This window comes from Rhopalosiphum maidis, chromosome 1 (assembly GCF_003676215.2).
Source record: "Rhopalosiphum maidis isolate BTI-1 chromosome 1, ASM367621v3, whole genome shotgun sequence".
NCBI lineage: Eukaryota > Metazoa > Arthropoda > Insecta > Hemiptera > Aphididae > Rhopalosiphum > Rhopalosiphum maidis.
The window spans coordinates 57,544,262-57,564,108 of NC_040877.1; the positions used below are offsets into that span (position 1 = coordinate 57,544,262).

The 19,847-nt window shown below is 27.7% G+C and overlaps 6 protein-coding genes across 7 annotated transcripts; 2 read left to right on the forward strand and 4 right to left on the reverse strand.

Moving 5' to 3' along the window:
* Positions 1–112: 112 nt before the first annotated feature.
* Positions 113–5,206, forward strand: LOC113548653 (meiotic nuclear division protein 1 homolog). 2 transcript variants are annotated; one of them, XM_026949644.1, is made up of 5 exons: positions 113–257; positions 4,033–4,135; positions 4,324–4,460; positions 4,551–4,803; positions 4,876–5,201. In XM_026949644.1, the coding sequence occupies exons 2-5, from the start codon at positions 4,046–4,048 to the stop codon at positions 5,011–5,013; spliced, it is 618 nt and encodes a 205-aa protein (XP_026805445.1). In that variant the 5' UTR covers positions 113–257; positions 4,033–4,045; the 3' UTR covers positions 5,014–5,201. The 2 variants fall into 2 exon arrangements, with proteins under 2 accessions (XP_026805445.1, XP_026805446.1); XM_026949645.1 differs by lacking the exon at positions 113–257 and having other exon boundaries at positions 4,046–4,135; positions 4,876–5,206.
* On the forward strand, positions 1,485–2,348 carry LOC113548652 (putative OPA3-like protein CG13603). Its single transcript, XM_026949642.1, has one exon. The coding sequence runs from the start codon at positions 1,604–1,606 to the stop codon at positions 2,246–2,248; it is 645 nt and encodes a 214-aa protein (XP_026805443.1). The 5' UTR covers positions 1,485–1,603; the 3' UTR covers positions 2,249–2,348.
* Positions 3,155–3,783, reverse strand: LOC113548654 (zinc finger HIT domain-containing protein 1). The gene is made up of 2 exons (XM_026949646.1): positions 3,506–3,783; positions 3,155–3,431 (listed from the first exon to the last, which is right to left on the reverse strand). Exons 1-2 carry the CDS (start codon positions 3,754–3,756, stop codon positions 3,203–3,205), a joined length of 480 nt encoding a protein of 159 aa, XP_026805447.1. The 5' UTR covers positions 3,757–3,783; the 3' UTR covers positions 3,155–3,202.
* LOC113548655 (general transcription factor IIH subunit 5) lies at positions 3,779–5,394 on the reverse strand. The gene is made up of 2 exons (XM_026949647.1): positions 5,055–5,394; positions 3,779–3,979 (listed from the first exon to the last, which is right to left on the reverse strand). Exons 1-2 carry the CDS (start codon positions 5,087–5,089, stop codon positions 3,805–3,807), a joined length of 210 nt encoding a protein of 69 aa, XP_026805448.1. The 5' UTR covers positions 5,090–5,394; the 3' UTR covers positions 3,779–3,804.
* Positions 5,395–8,069: 2,675 nt separating this feature from the next.
* LOC113561178 (probable serine/threonine-protein kinase DDB_G0283065) lies at positions 8,070–14,052 on the reverse strand. The gene is made up of 3 exons (XM_026967450.1): positions 13,542–14,052; positions 12,748–12,854; positions 8,070–9,348 (listed from the first exon to the last, which is right to left on the reverse strand). Exon 3 carries the CDS (start codon positions 9,243–9,245, stop codon positions 8,142–8,144), a length of 1,104 nt encoding a protein of 367 aa, XP_026823251.1. The 5' UTR covers positions 9,246–9,348; positions 12,748–12,854; positions 13,542–14,052; the 3' UTR covers positions 8,070–8,141.
* On the reverse strand, positions 10,860–11,204 carry LOC113550344 (protein GVQW3-like). Its single transcript, XM_026952097.1, has one exon. The coding sequence runs from the start codon at positions 11,202–11,204 to the stop codon at positions 10,860–10,862; it is 345 nt and encodes a 114-aa protein (XP_026807898.1).
* Positions 14,053–19,847: the final 5,795 nt, after the last annotated feature.

Here is a 19,847-nt window from a genome sequence, read left to right on the forward strand (position 1 = left end):
TGTACAGCTGATGTAGTATATCAGCATTGTTCTGTGGTATCAGTTTTACTATATCACAATTTCGATTTTGGCGCGCAATATTATCTTTATAATATGACTATGACTCCCAAAGTCCTGAGTTTCAATTCCAATTTTTATAATTTATAAAGTTTTTAAGTATCCACTATCCGCACAATCTTTAGTTGAATTATTTTTTTTTTATTATTCAGTATTAATTATTCTGTTTAGTATTCAGTGAACCTTTCAGATTAAACAATGTAAGTACCAATTTAAATGTAATAGGATTATACATTTTTGTTTAATTTTAATATTTTAAGACAATTATATAAGTATCAAACCATTATTAAACGCCCTGCTATCGTAAATTGTCATTTGAACTTATACAATGTAAACCAGCAATTAAATATATGTAACTATATACAACTAGAAGCATTTTCAGATTATTTACAATTTAAAGGTATTGTAAATAATGATCATTGTATTATAATAGGCTTTGAAATATTGATTAAATAATTGTACACTCAATAGCCATGCACATTTATGCATCATATAATAAAAGCTATTACTTGGTACAATACATTTTAATTGGGGTTATGACGGTTATGTTAGAGTATAAAATAAAATATGTTTAAGAAAATTATAATGAAAATAGGTATATTTTTTTAAATTGATTTCAAAGCATCTCATAAAATCCAAGCGTTTCAACTAATAACTATATTTTGTGTCCTCTCTAATGCTCTCTGGTACTTCAGCAATCATACTCTACATCATGACTTCAACATACCAACAATATCCACACTTACTTCTTATCACTACTAACTCTGCTCTTGTACATTACCTGGCAACTCTTTTCGTTGTCTCAAAAATAAATGGCTATGTGATCTATTAAATAATCAATAACTACTTTCAACCCCAAAGTCCGTAAATTTAAAGTAGTGTCAATGTATGCTACCTTCTCTCATGTATTTCAAGTCTTATACAGACATTAACTAATTTATTTATTGTGTTAATTGTGTATACAGATTGTAAATGTAAATGTCTATTATAAATAATAATTAAAAAAATATATACTAAACCTAATATAGAAAAATAGAAAATTAAATATTACTATTAAAAATCATGGTACCGTTCTAAATTTTTAATTTATTTATATTGAAATGATTAGATTAAAGTATAATAATATTTATTTTAAATTATAAATTATAATAAATCAGTATTACCTATTGTTACTTTTATTTTTGAATACTAGTATGATTATAAAATAAATAAATAAATTCATCATAAAATATAAATTGATTTTGTTGTACAATTGTATAATAATATAATAGGTATTTAATACTTATTTAGGTATAATATCTATTTAATATTATTTACCATTTAGTCGTGATAGCCATGCGTGATAGTGTTTATACAATTTGACAGCTGCATTTTCTTTCCCAACTTCATTTTATTGATAACAAATGTTTCTTATCTAAAAGATTTTTTATTATTATTCAAAAAAACAATGTCAGTTTGTTTCTAAATACTATGTTTAACCTTTTGCTTTTCGTATTATGTCTTTGAACGAATTTTAACAACAAATATTAAAAAGTTTTAATTAAATATGGTAGCACTCGGTGCTTTTCCGGCCGCCAAGCTTGGCGCTTTACTGTTGCGCCAAGTAAGTAAACCAATCGCTAATTTTGTTAAAGAACGAGCCAAACAATCTCCAGTATTTCGATCGTATGTTTGCATGCCACCTGCTCAGTTTTACAATTGGTGTGAAGTTAAAATGAAAATGTATTTCATGAATCTTGGTACCGCTGGAAAGGTCAAACCTTTAAGTGAAACTATGGCCATCGAACTCGGATCAAATTTACTAGGCGAAGGTATTATATTTGTTGTTGCTGCTGCCTTACTCTTATTTGAATATAATAGACAAGTACGTAAAGAGCAAGCTAAAGAAGATATACGTTTACAAGAACAAGAAGATTTAACCAATGCTATAAGGGATTTAGATTTAATGACTGAACAACACAATGCTGAATTAAGACGTCTTACTTATCTGGTTGATGATTTAATATCTAAAGTTAATAATAAATCATATTCTGGACCTGATATCACCTCAGAAACACCAAAAAGTAGTAGTAGCAAAGTCGATACCAAACGACAGGAACCCGAATTGAAGACACAAATTTCTAATGATATAAATGAAAATTTATTATTTAAAAGCATTAAAATGTTAATTCAATCTATTCAACAAGTTTGAATAAATTAGGTTTTTTTTGTAGAATCATATTATTCAAATTTTGTTAACACCTGATTAAAGGGACTTATCATAAGCTCATAATAAAGTTACTTATTAGAAACTGTGTTTTAAGTTTATTTTTGCCTAATGCTGTATAACCATAAATGTATAAAAATATTAAAAATAATGATGGATGAAGAAAATATTCAATTGCATAATATGTTTAATTTTAGAATATTTAAGATCTAAATATTGATGATTTTGTACATATATTCATATTATTGTTCACTTGCTAGCTACCAAATCATAAAAATATTTTTAGTTAATATTTGTTTTTGTAGCTTTTAAAATAATGTGTACATGTAGTATGCAAATATATATATATATATGTATATATATATTAATCAAATTGATTACATTATTTTATTTATATGTTATATTTCTATCAGATAATATTACAAACTATAATTCATTAAAGGTAAGTAGTAAATATGATCAATAATTACAGTTATAATTAATACTTTTATTAGAATAAAAATTCCAAGCAGAATTAAAATTTTGATGAGAATTTATTTTTTAAAAAACTTACAATAACCAAAACATTATCTAATGGTTTAATTTTAATATATTATTTAATCAAATAGTTTATATTACCTATCATAAATATAATAGAAAATTATCCATGGTAAAAGTTCTACATACTTAAAATAATTATTACATAACTATTTAGTTTTTAATCTTAATTGGATCAATAATAATTCATACATTTTAAGCATAGAAAATCCTAGCATTAAATCGGAAATATTATTATATGTAAAAATGGGTATTTAACACTATAACTTATATTTATATATTTTTAAAATATAAATAATTGTGACATTAAAATTAATTAAGTATATGATTAAAATATGTATAATTAAAAAGGTATAAAATTAAAAATATATGAGAAATCATATTATTTACAATGTCAGAAATTTATACAGCCCATTTTAGACATCGTGTGGCTTGGTGTGTACCAAAACACGAAATACAACAATATCGTGCACCACATGTTGTACATGTGTATGAACTCCTGAATCCACAAACTGCACAAAATATTCGACGTGGCAAATTAGATGAGGGTGCTTCTATTGTATTATAGTTGGGTGGATCACGGTTGTTAAATTGATCAGCTTCAATTAACTGTTCAAATGTCCTTCGAAATCTAAATTAAAATTGAAATGAATTTGTAAAAACATACTATTTACAATGCTTAGAATATAATATTAAGATGATTACTTTTGTTTATAATATTCAGCACTCTTTTCCTTTTTACGTCTGCTTCCTTTAGCCTCAATAGTATCTAAAAATTTAGGGGCTTTTTTATTCAATACAATATCAGCATGTGGATCTTGTTGATAGTTATCCATTTCCAAACTCTCCAGAGCTCGACGTGCCCTACGATTCCTAGTTGCTGTATCAAGTACCTTCTTTTTATCTGCATCTTTTAACCTTCCCGATTCCCTACCCATTCCTACTTTAGAAGACATACTAAATTATTAGAAAAAATAATTTAAAAGTTAAATGTTCAAATAGTTTTAATTTTGAGTGAAAGTAAGTTGGTCCATTAATTCGTCAACACGATCTTCCAATGTGTCCAATACATCAGTTGAAACAAATAAATGTTCTTCATCCAATTCTTGTAGAATGAATTTTTTTCCAAGAGCATTAGTTTGATCCAATTGTAATAAAAATTGTTTCATTGACTGATCACTTTAAACAAAGATGATTTAATTAATAATAAGTACATTATGCCTTTGTTCTAGAATCTAAACAAAAATGTCTAAAAGAAAACAAGTCAGTGCAGAAGAAAAACGTATCAGGATGTTGGATTTATTTCATGAGAAGAAAGATTTTTACCAGCTCAAAGTAATGTTTTAATTTTTATTGATAACAACAGATTTTTGATCACTCAATAAGAATTAAAATGGTTTGTTATTTAATTCATTAATTTGTCTCATATATGAAAATGGAAACAAACATTTATTTTAAGACATGGGTATTTCTTCTCGTATTTCATTATTTTTATACTTAAACAAATATGTTTTACCATTTAGGAATTAGAAAAAATTGCACCAAAAGAAAAACAAATAATAGTACAATCAGTAAAGGATGTCATTCAAAATTTAGTGGATGATGGTTTAGTCGACTCTGATAAAATAGGAACATCAGTGTATTTTTGGTCTTTTCCAAGGTAACTATTTCTACTCACTATTGTCCTAAGTATTCTAGTATTTTCTGTGTACTTGCACATCAAATATTTTTAATATTTTCAAACTTATAGTAAAGCAAAAATTTCTAAGAAAAATGTATTAGATAATACCAAAACAAAATTGAACGAGTATGAAAAAAAGTTTAAACAGAACTTAGAAATTATCGAAAAAGAAAAAGTAGGAAAAGAGATAACAGATGAACGACAAGCACTTTTGAACAAACTCAAGGCACTCAATGAAGAAAAATTACGTGTAGAAAGTGAACTGAAGAAGTATGAAGATTCCAATCCAGTTGATATTGAGTGTATGAAAAAAAGCATCGAAGTATGTAAATGTTCAACATTAGATTACCATTATATGGTATAAAATGAGATTCATGCTGTAATTTTTTTTCAGGTGGCCAAGGAAGCGGGAAATCGTTGGACAGAAAATGTTTTTTCAGTGAAGTCGTGGTGCAAGAAGAAGTTTTTCTTAGAAGACAGCGTCATCGACAAACAGTTTGGAATTCCAAGTGACTTGGACTACATAGAATGATAATGTTCAGAACAGATCATGTATACTATATTGCTACTTACCATGTAATTAATGTTCCCTTGGAGACGTGAACCATGTTTTTCCTATTTTTTTAGTAATTATTATAAAACCGTTAAATAACTCTAAATTTATTTATCTTTTCAATCTAATCAATATCAATGGATGCTAATGCCGACCACGGTTAATAAAACAAATAATCAAATCTATAAAAATAAACTTCTTCTATACAGACGTGTCTTGAGCTTAATAAGAATATTAAGAATAACAAACTATAAAGTTAAGATTAAACTGTTAACGCTGTTAACAGTAAATTACGAGTTCGAAGTTTCGGGGTATCACCATTCACCGGTGACGAACCATATGGTACAAATACAAATTACCAATTATTACATAATATATTTTTTCGCATTCTCTCCGTGTTCGTAACATGATATTAGTTATCATTTATTGATATGGTATGATGTTGGTCACGGAACGTAAATTAAGCCGCGGTCTTCGAGGTTTATGAATTATGAATCGCGTAACGACGTATTTAATTTTAATCCACAGACTTTTATACTACACTTAAATTCAGTGGAGGATCTAAGATTTTTTTATGGTGGGTGCTATTTTGTTAATAATAATAGTCCTAAAGCACTTATTTTGTACAATTTGGAAGAAAAAAAATAAATTATTTTAGTATTTAAACATAATTAAGCAATATAAAAATTTTAAACAATTTAAAATACATTATTTTTTTTAAATTATTAGTAATTTTTAATAAAAATACGCGGAACGGTGGGTGCTTCAGCTCCTAAGCACCCCTCCTCCCCTAAATCCGCCACTGCTTAAATTTAATATTAAATAGAAATCTGTGGTTTAATTGGGGTTTCGAAAAAAGTGCTAGAATTAGTAAGATATCTTAGTTCGTGATCACTAGAATAGTAGAATCTGAATTCTGAGATGATATTTGATACTGTGATATCCATCGATCACGAATTAGATCCAGTAAGATCCACAGAATAAATTTAATTTATTTCATTTATTCTGTGCTTAAAAAATAATAAGAAGACTATAGTGAAATGAACTGGAAACTAGAGCCACATGCCCATATTTATCGGGCTGATTAAGACTTGACGAGTCTTATACGAAGAGGAAGGGGTAGCAAGAATGTATTGAATCACGCCGATCACGGTTTAAAATAGAATGGTATTGAGTAGTAGGTAGGTCGTAGGTACCTTAAACCTTTATCATGTACTGAGCTAATTTTATTTTAATTCATGTCTTCGTCCAATGTCCACCATCACGAATTACGATGTACCTTCATAAGTATAAAGTAACTCATTGCCACATTTATGTATAAATGTATACCTAATAAATGATTATACGTATCTTTGCTCACTGCTTACTATGCTAAGTACTTATTAGCATTGAATATTGATTATAGAATAGACTATTTTATTCCAGAGACGGATCCAGTCATCAAGAGAGCCACCCCCCCCCCCCCCGACATATTATTTCTCTATTAAAATCTAAATTTGTTTTTCATATTGTCGCTTTATATATTAAATAATCAATAATTTATTCATTATACTGATTACCTATAGTGTCATACACCTATTATTATGACAAAATGTTTATAAATTATGAATAAAGTACCTATATTGTATGTCTTGTAAAAAATTGTCGCCCTCCCCCCAGATCTTTGTTCTGGATCCGTGCCTGTTTTATTCTATAGTCAATGTTACTAGATATACCTTAATTCGTGTCCATCATATTATGGTATATAAAATAAACTTTATTCAGTTTGTTCAACGAGAAAATAGTCTACGAACATATTATCATATATTTATACCATATCACTTCAGCGAATCCCTGGATAACATCCTAATTCCTATCTATATTATTGAGAGTTGAGACGGGATTCACTATGGAAATTGGTAGGATGTCGCGTGAGGATACGCATGTGCAGAACATGTTATTTATGTGTAATATGTTTACCGTTTAACATTTTATTAAATTTTAAAGCATACTCACAGAATACAAAAAACATTAAACGACAAACGTACAATCAATATTAAGAACTTTATAGACCATAAAAAAAAAAAGTTAAATAAGTTCAATAGCTCATATACTATAAAAAATTCTAACTTATTATCAAATTCAATACATTTGAAACCAAATTTACTTGTAATATAAACTATAATTCATAAAGTCCTTTACAAAATAATATGTATGGATAAATAAATTAGACCTATAATGATCACTAGTCCAGTACCTGCTGGCACAGTACTGGTTCCAATGAACCAGTATTGGACTAGATAAATGCACATGAAAATTACATACAATAAGCTTTTAAAGAAATATAAATATAAACCTAATTGATAATCAGGACCTATTTTTATACGATAGTAATCCTACGATTTATAACTAGCGGCTCGAGAGACTTGGTTTGGGAGAGCCTTAGTTTTCACTTTTCTTATTATTATTATTATTTCCATAATCCATGTAGAAATGTGTGCAACACAATTCATTTTTTGAACATCATAAAATAATATCATACCATAGTTTATTATACAATTATGTTTATTTATAGGTTATTCATAATATACATAATATAGATAGCAGGGACATACTGTCAACCTCTATCTATATACTTGTTCGTGTCTGTGATAGTCGATAATATACAATTTTTTAGAAATATAAGACTGGGAGGGAGCCACGGCTCCTAGCCTTCTGTAAGTGGTCGTTACACCTAACAAGGCTTGTTAGGGGTGTCAAAATTATGATTTGATCATAAGGAGAAGAGCCAAAATAGTTCTTGCACTGGACACTGAAAGAGTTGGCCCTGTTGATAATGTTTAAAATATGAGTATATGACCATATACTATTAATAGTTTTACAGTATTGATTTATAAAAAAAATATAAAATAAACAATTTCATAAACTCGGTATATGTAAAGTAATTCTTAATATAATACCATTGATTATAATACTAGGATTGTTTATCTATTATTTTGTATTATACATTGCGATTGCATTTTATATAATTTACTACGTATTATTTCTTATGTAACTATTTTATTTATATACATTTATTATTACATTAATTATATTAAAGCTTATAAGTTATAGTATAAATATTTTTATTAACAAAAATGTGTCTTTACGTGTTCGTATTCATGAAGTTTTAATTCTTCTTCTTCGGAAAACTTTTGATTACAAACGTTACATTTTAAAATTTCGTCAGATGACCACCACTGATTGAATTGATAATGATCATATTGATCACAAGTTTCCTCACAAATTTCACATTCAAATGGCTGTTGGACTACACATATTTCATGTAATGCTTTTATATGATTTTCGTCTGGCCTCCATGAATTTTTTTGAGGTATGTTTATTTTATTATTAAATAAACTATTATTTTCAGTATTTATATTGAGTTCATTTGGTCTGGAGAATATTAAGTTTCTTTGATTACTACAAGTTCTTAGATTATCATTAATATAATATGGTTGGTGTTCTTCAAAATCAGATTTAGATGTAAATACATCCTCACCTGAGTTGTTTATAATTTTATAATTATAAATGTCTGAAGTTGTATCATTATTAGAGGTGTCTGAAGTTGAAGTATTATAATCTAAATCGTCCAAAGACTTAACATCATTATTTGAGGTATTTGAAATTGTACTATCATCAAAGAATTCCAAAGACTTATCATCATTATTGGTAATATCTGCAATTGTACCATCAACATCAGCATTGTCCAAAGCCATATTATCATCAAGTGTCATAGACTTTTGAGAAATGCTAGAATTGTTAATTGTGAGTGTTTGGTAATGTGATTTTTCATGATTCATATAATCGATCAAGTTTGAAAATATTGTATTACACACATTGCATCTATGTTGATCATTTTTAAGTTCTACCGGCATTTTATCTTCAAACTCAGTAAAAATATTATCTGTCTTTCCGATTCCGTTTTTTGTTGACTTCAGCTCAAAGAAATAACGTTTTGACTTTAAAGTTGACTCATCTTCACTTGAAGCATTATTTAAATTTAACTGACCATGAAAAGTTTTTAGATGTATTTTAAAAGAGGTAGAATTTATATAATTTTTACAACAGACGTCACAATAATATCTAGCATATTTTTTCTTGTGTTCAGTTTGTTTGGGTTGTTGTAATTTGTTTTTAATTTTTTTAATACGATTCTGATGCATTCTAAGTTGAATTGAATCAGTATTCATATTATTATCATACAAAAACTTCAGTTTTTCATACACAATTTTTTTTTCATTCAAATTTTGAAAAGATCAAAGTTCAATGTGTTTATAAAAATATTCAGTCAACCTGTTAACAAAATAATACAAAACAAATTAATATATTATTATAATTAATAAGCAAATATTATATTTTAAAAGGAAATCTATTTTATTAAATGTTTATACTTGTTTAAAAATGTTAAAGGAATACTTTATACCAGTAGTTGTTTTTAACCTTTTTAACCATGCAGCACACTTCCATCTCCTACAACATTTTTGTGGCACACCAATCCACATAATATATGAAGCATAGGTTAAGCATATACATATAAATACATACTAATAAACTATTAACAGATTTTTTGCAGCACAGTTCAAGAGCGTGCACCGATTGAAAACTACTGCTTTATACAATAGCAAAATAATGACAATTGAATTTACAATGATGTATTTTTGTGTGTGTCTGTGTTTGTCATCATTCTTTGGGGCAGTAAAAATGTTTTTTCAATTATGAGGTTGGTTCCTGGTAGCAAATTGGTTCTAGATGATACTTTAGGGGGGAAGATTATTCAGAGTAAAAAATTGTCAGTACTTTTCTTAATAATTGAGGAAAAACAAAAAGGGAATTAATATTGAAAATAAAACAATTGTATTTAAATATTGTTAATATTTTGGGTATATGTGGATGTACAGGCTGAAGATAAATTACAAGTTCACAAAAAAACTAGTCATACAAAGATGTATTAATTGAAAGGAAATACGAGACTCCGCAGCTTTAAATAACAAAGAACTTAAAGTACCTACTATCTGTCAGATTTCTATAGTGTATACATACAACTATAAAATTAATGTTTGTATTTTCTTTACCGATCACCCATATTGTTGCTTGTACGAGGTGTGTTCAATAAATACCCAGACAAAATTTATTACAAATTATATTTAAAACTTACAAACTATTTAAATGGATCACCTTCAAAATAGTGTCCTTTAGCTTTAATACAATACTCCCAACGGTCTTGTCACTTTTTGAAACACCTTTGAATTTCCTCCATAGTTATAGCCTTTAGCTCTTGTGTCGCGTTATGGATAGTTTCGTCAACGTCTTCGAGAGTACTTTTTAGTCTCGGAAACAAAAAAAAATCACACGGAGCTAAGTCAGATGAATATAGTGGGTGAGGTACCACTGGTATATTTTTATATGCCAAAAATTCACGTATGGAAAGTGCTGAATGCGCTAGTGCATTGTCATGGTGCAAAAACCATGACTTTGATTTCCACACTTCTGGTCTTTTACGGCGTACTTTCTCTCTTAATCTTTCTAATACTTGTTTATAGAACATTTGATTTATTGTCTGACCCGTAGGTACAAACTCATAATGAACTAAACCAAAAAAATCAAAAAAAACAATGAGCATTGCTTTGATGTTTGATCGGACCTGACGACATTTTTTTGGACGAGGTGAATTTGCGGTCTTCCATTGCGATGATTGCACTTTGGTTTCAGGATCATATCTATATACCCATGTTTCATCACCCGTAATAATTGATTTAATAAAATTTGGATCATTAGAAACCCGATTTTTTAGTTCTAAACACACTTCAATGCGATGTTCCATTTGCTCCTCCATTAACAATTTTGGTACTAATTTTGCGGACACTCTTTTTTTTCATACCCAATTCATCTAATAAAATTGAATGACAAGTGGCAATTGATATACCAACTTCATTGGCTACTTTTCTAACAGTTAATCTTCGGTCGTTTCTAATTTTGTTTCGAACAAGATCAATGGTATCATTTGTTTTTGATGATGATGGATGCCCAGGACGATGATCATCTTCAATAGACATCCGACCTTCTTTAAAACGTTTGAACCAGTCAAAAGTTACACAGCGGCTTAGTGAAACATCTCCAAAAGCCAATTTAATCAGTTTAAAAGTTTCCATAGCATTTTTACCAATTTTGAAACAAAATTTAATACACGCGCGTTGCTCCGTAATATTATCCATCGTAAAATCGCGATTTTATACAAAACGACCAACTTTGAACACGTATTGTCGACGACTGATTTGAGATAATGATTATTAGTATATACTGAAATAATGGTCATTATCTCTAGTTTATTTTGGCATAACATTATCGATAACATTAACTGTTTTTTTGTAATAATTTTTGTCTGGGTATTTATTGAACACACCTCGTATGTTGCTGATACGTAAAAACTAACTGTTACTACATTTTTTTTTTATTATAATTTAAAATAATTATATATGTATTAAATATGATTTAATACATATATATCTGTGTGTGTATTTTCATTGATTTTAAATTTTAATAATAAATAAATCATTTTTGATCATTGGGTGAAAAAAAATACACGGGACTTTGTAAAATCAGTCGTTATACAATATAATAATTTAAATTTAAACATCAGCTAGTTGTCATTCAGTCAATTTTAGTTTTAGAGCCTCGGTTAAAAGATCAAAACAACTTAAAAAATTTCTTATCCAAATTAGGGAATTAAAAGCACCTGTTGCTATTTAAAAAAAATCAAGTTATATTGAACAAATGGATATTATAAGTACTAAAAATGTAAAAATCATCAAAATATATGTATCTTTGATTCCCTATTTCCTACAAAAAACCTGATATTCATCTGAGGTCCCCTAACTGAAATATTTAATGTTACCTAAGGAAACACACTATTTAGTCTTTAATTTAAAACATACCAAGTCGTAATTATTACAATATAAGCATTATTGTGTACAGTTGGTAGATAGATCCCACCAACTATAATTTAAACCTCATTCAAAATGTATTAAATATATCGAGCTGTAACAATCAAAATCATAAAATTAGCAACATAAACTATAAAAATTACACAGAGAAACTAGAAGTAACTACTATTTAGAAACATTCAGTGTCCTATAGAGGTGACTGTTAATTGGAGTAAATTATTTTCAATTAATTGTTATCTAAAGTGCATGTACAATTTAAGAATCATGTAATATTATTTTGTATTAGATTGTGTAAATTTTTTTAAAAACAAAAATATATTTTTTTTTAAATTAATTGTTTTAATGTAAATGTATTAATGTATTAATACATACTAAAAACATTCTCAACAATTAAAGTGAATTTATGAAATATTAAAAATAATTTATTATGTATACAATATAATGTTTAATACTAAAAAAGTATTATTGCATATTAAGACTCCAAACAATTATAATAATAAATATATTAAATAAAAATGTTTAATTCATTACTAAATAGAGGTATTAATATATCTTTCCCATAACGCCTGAAGGAAGAAAAAATAAAATAACTTTTAACAAAAGTTTTATTGTATCTAAGTAATATATAGTTAGCTACATTTCTAAATTGAGAGTTACACCAGATGATTATGATTCAAAAATATAGATATATGTAGGAAGTAGGTATTTATTATATATTTAAATTAAATGTTTATAATTCCTGATTGTTTACCTGCTTATGAATTAGCATTGATTGTAGTACCAACTAAAGGATTTGATTTTTCATCATTAAATAAACATTTGCCATTGATCCATAACCAATAATATGTTAATTGTTTCCTGTTAATAATAAAAAAAAAAAAATATGATAAAACCCTAAGTCTAAAAATTCAGTAAGAAATAATATGAAATATGGTAAATACTGGCTCGTCATGTAACAGCAGTACACATAACTTAAATATATATTGAGCATTTAATTATTAATAATATTAACTAAATAATCACAGGCTACACTTTTCAAATACACCAGAGGGTGTAAAAAATTGATCATGATAAAATATCCCCTTTTTTAAATAATTTTTTTTCTTTAACTATAAACCATTATCATTATTTCAATTTAAAAATAAGATTACAAAAATTGGATAATTTTAACTTAAACAAGTCATAAATTAAGAAAAATTTTCACCTATACTAAGGTATATTATAAAGTAAAAGTGACAATAATGATTAAAAAAAAACATGAAATTATTGAAAATATTTGTCACGCACAAACCACGTATAGGTAATGCATAATTCTAACAAAATATTCAAATATCTTATAGGAAAGTATTTAAAATGAGAAAATAATAAAATAACCGGAAAATTATCACAACATTACCTATAAAATTGTTAACTTATAAACATTACCTATAGGTATAAATATATTTATTATTAAATACATAATCGTAATCGAAAAGACATAAAAACTGAACGATTATATTTAAAATAGGTATTGAAGTATAATATAGATTACAGGTACAAACTTACAATATTATATGGTGATCATGCCAAAGCCAACTGTGAACCAAGTATATGACAAAATAATAAGTATCAAATCAAAACGAGACTACGTCAACAGATGTATCAAAATATTAAATAATATAAAGAAGCCGATCAAAACACAATAACGACGATCAACGTTAAAGATAAAGAAGTCACAAAGTTATTATTCTCAACTCGAAAAATTTAAAATCACAACATATTATTAAGTACATCAACATGACAAGATCAGAAATCGAATTATCGTACACCACACTTCGGTTATTCACGAATAAGAATAATGCTATGCTCAACAATTCTAACCGCTCGAGTCAATGATGGATTCCACGGCGATGGGTTTTTCTTCAAAATTCCTCAAAATAAAATGCGAAGTATAATAATATAACTAACGAATCAAGATAATATACACAATATCATATAATGTATATGTATATATATATATATATCAGTTACGTATCAGTCGATAGATATAGGATCGAACATGTGCGGGCCTCGGGCACATTCGTCGAAGTCTCGAATACCGAAACACGAAATCAATTATAACGAACGATCAAAAGTTAGTGATAACTGATAAGCAATACAGGAAAAAAGAAAAGATAATCTCCCCTTGCCTTAGCCTTGGTATTTCACACTGTGCCATGATATTAATATAATAATATAATATCATATTATAGGACGTATTTTAAATGTTTATGATACGTATTATTCATGCAATCCGCCCTGTTTATCGTCTCGTCCGTGTGTATATTAAACTGTGTTCGAGCCACGAGTTCTTTTGCGTAACGTAGTTTTGCCGTGTCACACGTGTGTGTAAGTGTAAGACAGCAACCACAGTGGCTGTAACTTGTAGTACAGTGACACACACACACACGGGTACCACAATACGGCGTCCTCTTAAAAATTTAAAATATAAGCTAATCAGTAGATGTGGACAGTGGCGCCGAAATATATATTTACCTATGACGATTTGGCATAGGTGAATTTAGCACGTAGGGGATCACCCATGTCATTAAGTGTACAAATTTACATTAACCTAACCGAGGCGGCTAGGTGGGTGTCACAATTTTATGTAGAGGTGTCTAATATCAAAGCTAAAATGTTGGACTTCGGCGCCATTGGACGTGGATATGGTTTGGTCCACCGGATTAGATTTGAAATTCTATTACGATAACGCAAATTATTATTATATAATATATTATGGAGTATTAAACAGCTTATTAATTAATAATTATTGCCTATTGGTACAAATTATTGGGCGGCAAAGTGTTACTAATTAGCACGGTTAAAGATACAATCTTAGCTATCTTATAAGACTTATAGGTACTACCTTAAATCGTGCTGATTAGTGAGTAGAATAGTATTATTATTAATAGCTATTGTATTTGCATACTTGTATAGTACCTACTGTCTACTACCCTGTGGCGCCAAACTTGGGAGTTGGGGTTGAAGTCTTATCATGACCAGATATAATATAATAAATATAGTCAAATTATAAAACTAAATCAAGCTTTCTGTTCTTATTTGCCCAATCATCAATCCCTGGTTAGGTTAGGAGACCTTAGAGTCATTGTGTGTAAAAAATATAATCTTATACGTAAATGTTCTATGTCCCTGCGAATATATTATAATGTTTATGGGATATATTTTGCTCAATGAGAGTCATGGGGAATACTATTTTCAGATATTACGAAGATAAAATTATTTTTAAATTAAACGACGCATTAAACTAATATCAATGCAATTTCGACGTATATCATCGCAATGAATGTCAACGTATTTAATTTGGGAAAGCTTTAGCAGTGGTGGAATTTCCATGTACCTACCCATTACAGGTAGAAAATAAAGGCTGCATACGAATTGCGTCCCCGGTATTTTTAGAAGGCATATTACCTAGTTGCGTCCCGAATTTTTTTTTGAGTGCACACCTACTAATTGTGTCTCGTATATTTTAAGAACTAAACAATATCTATATATGTCCCTTTCCATTTGTATACAGACTTAGTTAGGACTGTCTGTAATAATAATTACATAATTACTACTACTAATTATACATAGATTACAAATTTACAACTAATCAAGTTGTTTTTCGCTGTACACAGTTTTCATTTCACTCGCCATAATTGGTTTAAAAAAAGTAACACGTATATAGAGTAGTGGATCGTTAACACTGCACTGTGACAATAATTTGGTTGGTCTACAGAACATAACTCACAAGAAAATTATCAAAGTTTTAACGTAATCATTTTTATTTTGCCTTTATACATTTTAGATAATACATTAAATATCCACAGGTAATGGGAACTCAATTCAGCCGTGCTCAAGAAAAACCCGAGATGTAATTATTATTATACTTTTTTTTTCTTTATTTTAAAATAAATATTTAAAGAATACAACAGGACAAGTGGACTTGAGGCTCCAGTGACACCACTTCAAATTTCATTACTAAATTTTTACACCATTCGTACGGTGCACCGTAAGCAGCGAAAATAAAACTGACGAAGTTTGCAATCGCCCAAACAAAGTTAATACTTTAAAAATGGTTGCTCATGCAATCTTGCTGTTACCACACATTTATACACGTTATACTATGATTTCATTGCCGAGTGATGACGATGACCAATAATTCATAATTCATTTCCTAGGAATGCAGTGGACCAACTGATCGAATGTTGTATCAGTGGCGCCAAACACGTACTTTTATGCGGCGGTTCACTACTGTTATTTAAAGAAACTAGAAAGTATTTCATTTTTAATTAAAAACACTTATTGACAAAAATAGAGAAAAAAGAAACAAAAATGAAGTGATAAATATACTAAAAATGTAAGTTTAATAATAATACTTCAATACTTATAGTCTGTAGCATTGATATTTTATATGTATCAGTGTTAAGAGTTAAGATATGAATTTATGATAAAGTGATAAATTAAGAATGTATAATCATCATAAGAGGGTAAGAGACAGTTACTTGTGAATGAGTAAAAATATACTTATTGGAATATGTGAGAAATAATAACTACATATTTACTAATTAATACTTAATAGGTTAATATATTCATAAGAGTGATAAATTGCTAGCGAAGAGATCGTCTTTTTGATGGTTGTATTTACAATGTAATAATGTAGTCAGTCATTATTTTGTTCTAAATTAGAGGATGGTGGTGGACGGTGGTGCCTAACTAATTTTTATGAACCGTGGACAAAAAGTCCGGATTAAATTTTTATAGTAGGACAAAAAGTCCGAGCACATTTTTAGTGTCGGACAAAAAGCCCGAAAATACAAAATATTTTATACACCTAATTAATATTTATTTTAAAAATTTAAAAATGTTGTACACACATATTATATTTTCGTATAACTAACAAAAATATAACGGAAATCCACTATAGTATTACAATTAGGTACCTATAATAATGACAAATTTATATTTTTTTATTATAATTATGATATACTATTATTTTTTTTAGTTTTAGTTTAGATTGACGTGTTTATAAATAAAATAAAATGCATTGTTTGTTAAAATGTATTTAGTTACAAATAAACGTTGATATTGTTGTTCTAATATGTTGTAATAAATTATATAATTATAAATGAAAACAAAAATAGAAATTAATATTATAATACAATGTGTATGATATATAATATCTACAAACATTTTCAAATTTTTCAAATAAATATTAATTATATAAAATATTTTGTATTTTCGGACTTTTTGTTCGACATTAAAAATGTGCTCGGACTTTTTGTCTGACTATAAAAACTGAATCCGGACTTTTTGTCCAATTTTTTTTAAACGGACTTTTGTCTATAGACTGTTTGACCGATTATCAATTTTTATACTTTACCCCACCAAATGAAATACAAGTCGGCACCAGTGATGTTATTTATATTATTTTGCGATGGTACGAAATTGTCGTGATACTATCATAGTATTATTTAATGTTTAGCATAATAATAATATATTATTATATCTATAGCCATGGTTTTGAAGTTTTACAAATTCGACAGTCATCCTATTTAAATTACTGCGAGAAATATATATTATATGTCGAGTGCCGTCCGCTCCTTTTATCGTTAAAGGTAGAATAGTTGTGACTTGTGTTTGATAGTTGTTAATATATTATTGATCTAAAGATTGTTCTACTCTAGAGAGTATATATATCCTCTATAGAGGATATTTTGTTTAAACTTTAAATGTATTAACTATTAAATATTTAAATACAATTTGGTACATAGATATTTTAAATTATAAAATTTTGTGCAAGTAAATAAAAAAAAATACATTTTTATAATTCTACAAATGTATCAAAGACTTGTATAGTAACCAGTAGGTACTATTGGTACTAATGTACTAATGTATTACTGTATACTGCTAGAACTAGGATATATAGATACAGTATTACAGTCATTAGTTATTCTGAATTAATTATATCATAAAACTTTACTTTTGTATGAATAATTTTGTATTTTTTATAGCTTTTATACACATATAATAAAAATTAAAGCTCACGTTATAAAGTAAAAAAGTTAAATTTTAACGTTACTAAAACACGCGATGAACTCATAACTGTACATAGTTTGGGAATTGTGAGTCATCCGATAACCCTATATTACTGTGTATGTGTATTATATTGTGTGCACTGTATACTTTCGTATTACCCTACAACAATATTCACTATGCAATATAATAAATTGGAGGGTACCTACTACCTATTTCGTACAAAAGTTTAATCGATGTACAGCTCACGATGTGACATGGTGACTCATACGTTATTATACATACAACTATAATATAGTTACTATATACCTAAGTAATAAGTATCATACAGATTATAGACATATAAATATTTTTATGTCTATGATTTTTGATAAATATATAATATTTGAAGTAATTTATCAAAGAAAACCTCCGAATTACAGTAGAGTAGTAGGATATCGTATCTGCTGTATTTATCTCCCTGTTCAACTAATTGAACTAACGCATATAATACTATAGCAATTTTCCTTATATATTGAAGCAAACAAATAACAGTAAATATAATATATATATATTTTTATATTGAAATAAATTCATATTTTATACATTTATACAACACTTTTATAATATATCTAGCCTTATTGCATAGATGGCCTCGATTTTGTATAAAATATTTTTGTAGCATCTTAATTTGAAAAACTCTGCCCCCTTTTCTTTATTCACATTTGGATGGACAACAATTGTCCATGTTATACCTACATTATACGTTTGTAAGACGAAGACAACACATGCGGCCATGCGGGTGTGACGTCCTCCTAAATTAGTGTGATAACTGGTGCACCACAATTATACAAGCTACAATATTATAGAAAGTATAGTGTAGAGAAAATCGTGTGTTACTTACTATTCAGTAATTATACTGTTATTGTACAACGTTGGTACGGGTACACATATTTTTTTTTACTTAAAATAATAATTGCTTGAGTACGGAGTTTGTTCGTGCTAAATATCTATTGACCATAGGCGTGTCTAGGCCTCATTCGTAGGTCATGCACAACAGTGGCATATCCAGGAGGATAGGATTACTGCACTAGAATTATCAATTTTTATAGTCTTATAAACGTTACAAGTCCACATGATGAAAATTAAAAAAAATGTATATGAAATCAGAAACTGAAAAAAATTAAGGTTATATTATGCACTACAATTTATAATGTAAGTTGGATCAAATTTTGCAGGTCATGCCTGTGCAGTAGAAGCAAGACCCGTGAACACGTCTATGCTGTAGACTATAAAGTACTATAATTTTCATTGATTATTTTTTTTTTCAATAAGAATAGTATAAAATAACACCGCGCTACTTATGATATGTAACAGTTACTATAGTACTCTAAATTGAAAGTTTATCCAAAATAATCTTCAAAACTATAATTAAAATACCTGTATAAATTAATTTATATTATAATATATCATAATATACATTATATATATATATGTATTTTCTTACTCAGTACTCTTAATCTATGTATATTATATACTTATATAAATAAATATATTAAAAAAATAGTAGTTTTATAGGTACTAACTATTAAAGTACAAAAATAGGATGTATATTTTATTCTGTATAAATGTATCCTATTTTTAGTACATGGATAAAAATCAGATTTGAAAAAAATGGGGATTCATTTTTTACTGTTAGACAAAAAGTTCGAGCACATTTTACAAACTTTGAGTCGGATAAGAAGACTAAAAATACAAAATATATTGATTATATTCTTAGATCATATAGTTAGTAGTATAGTATAATATTATGATCTA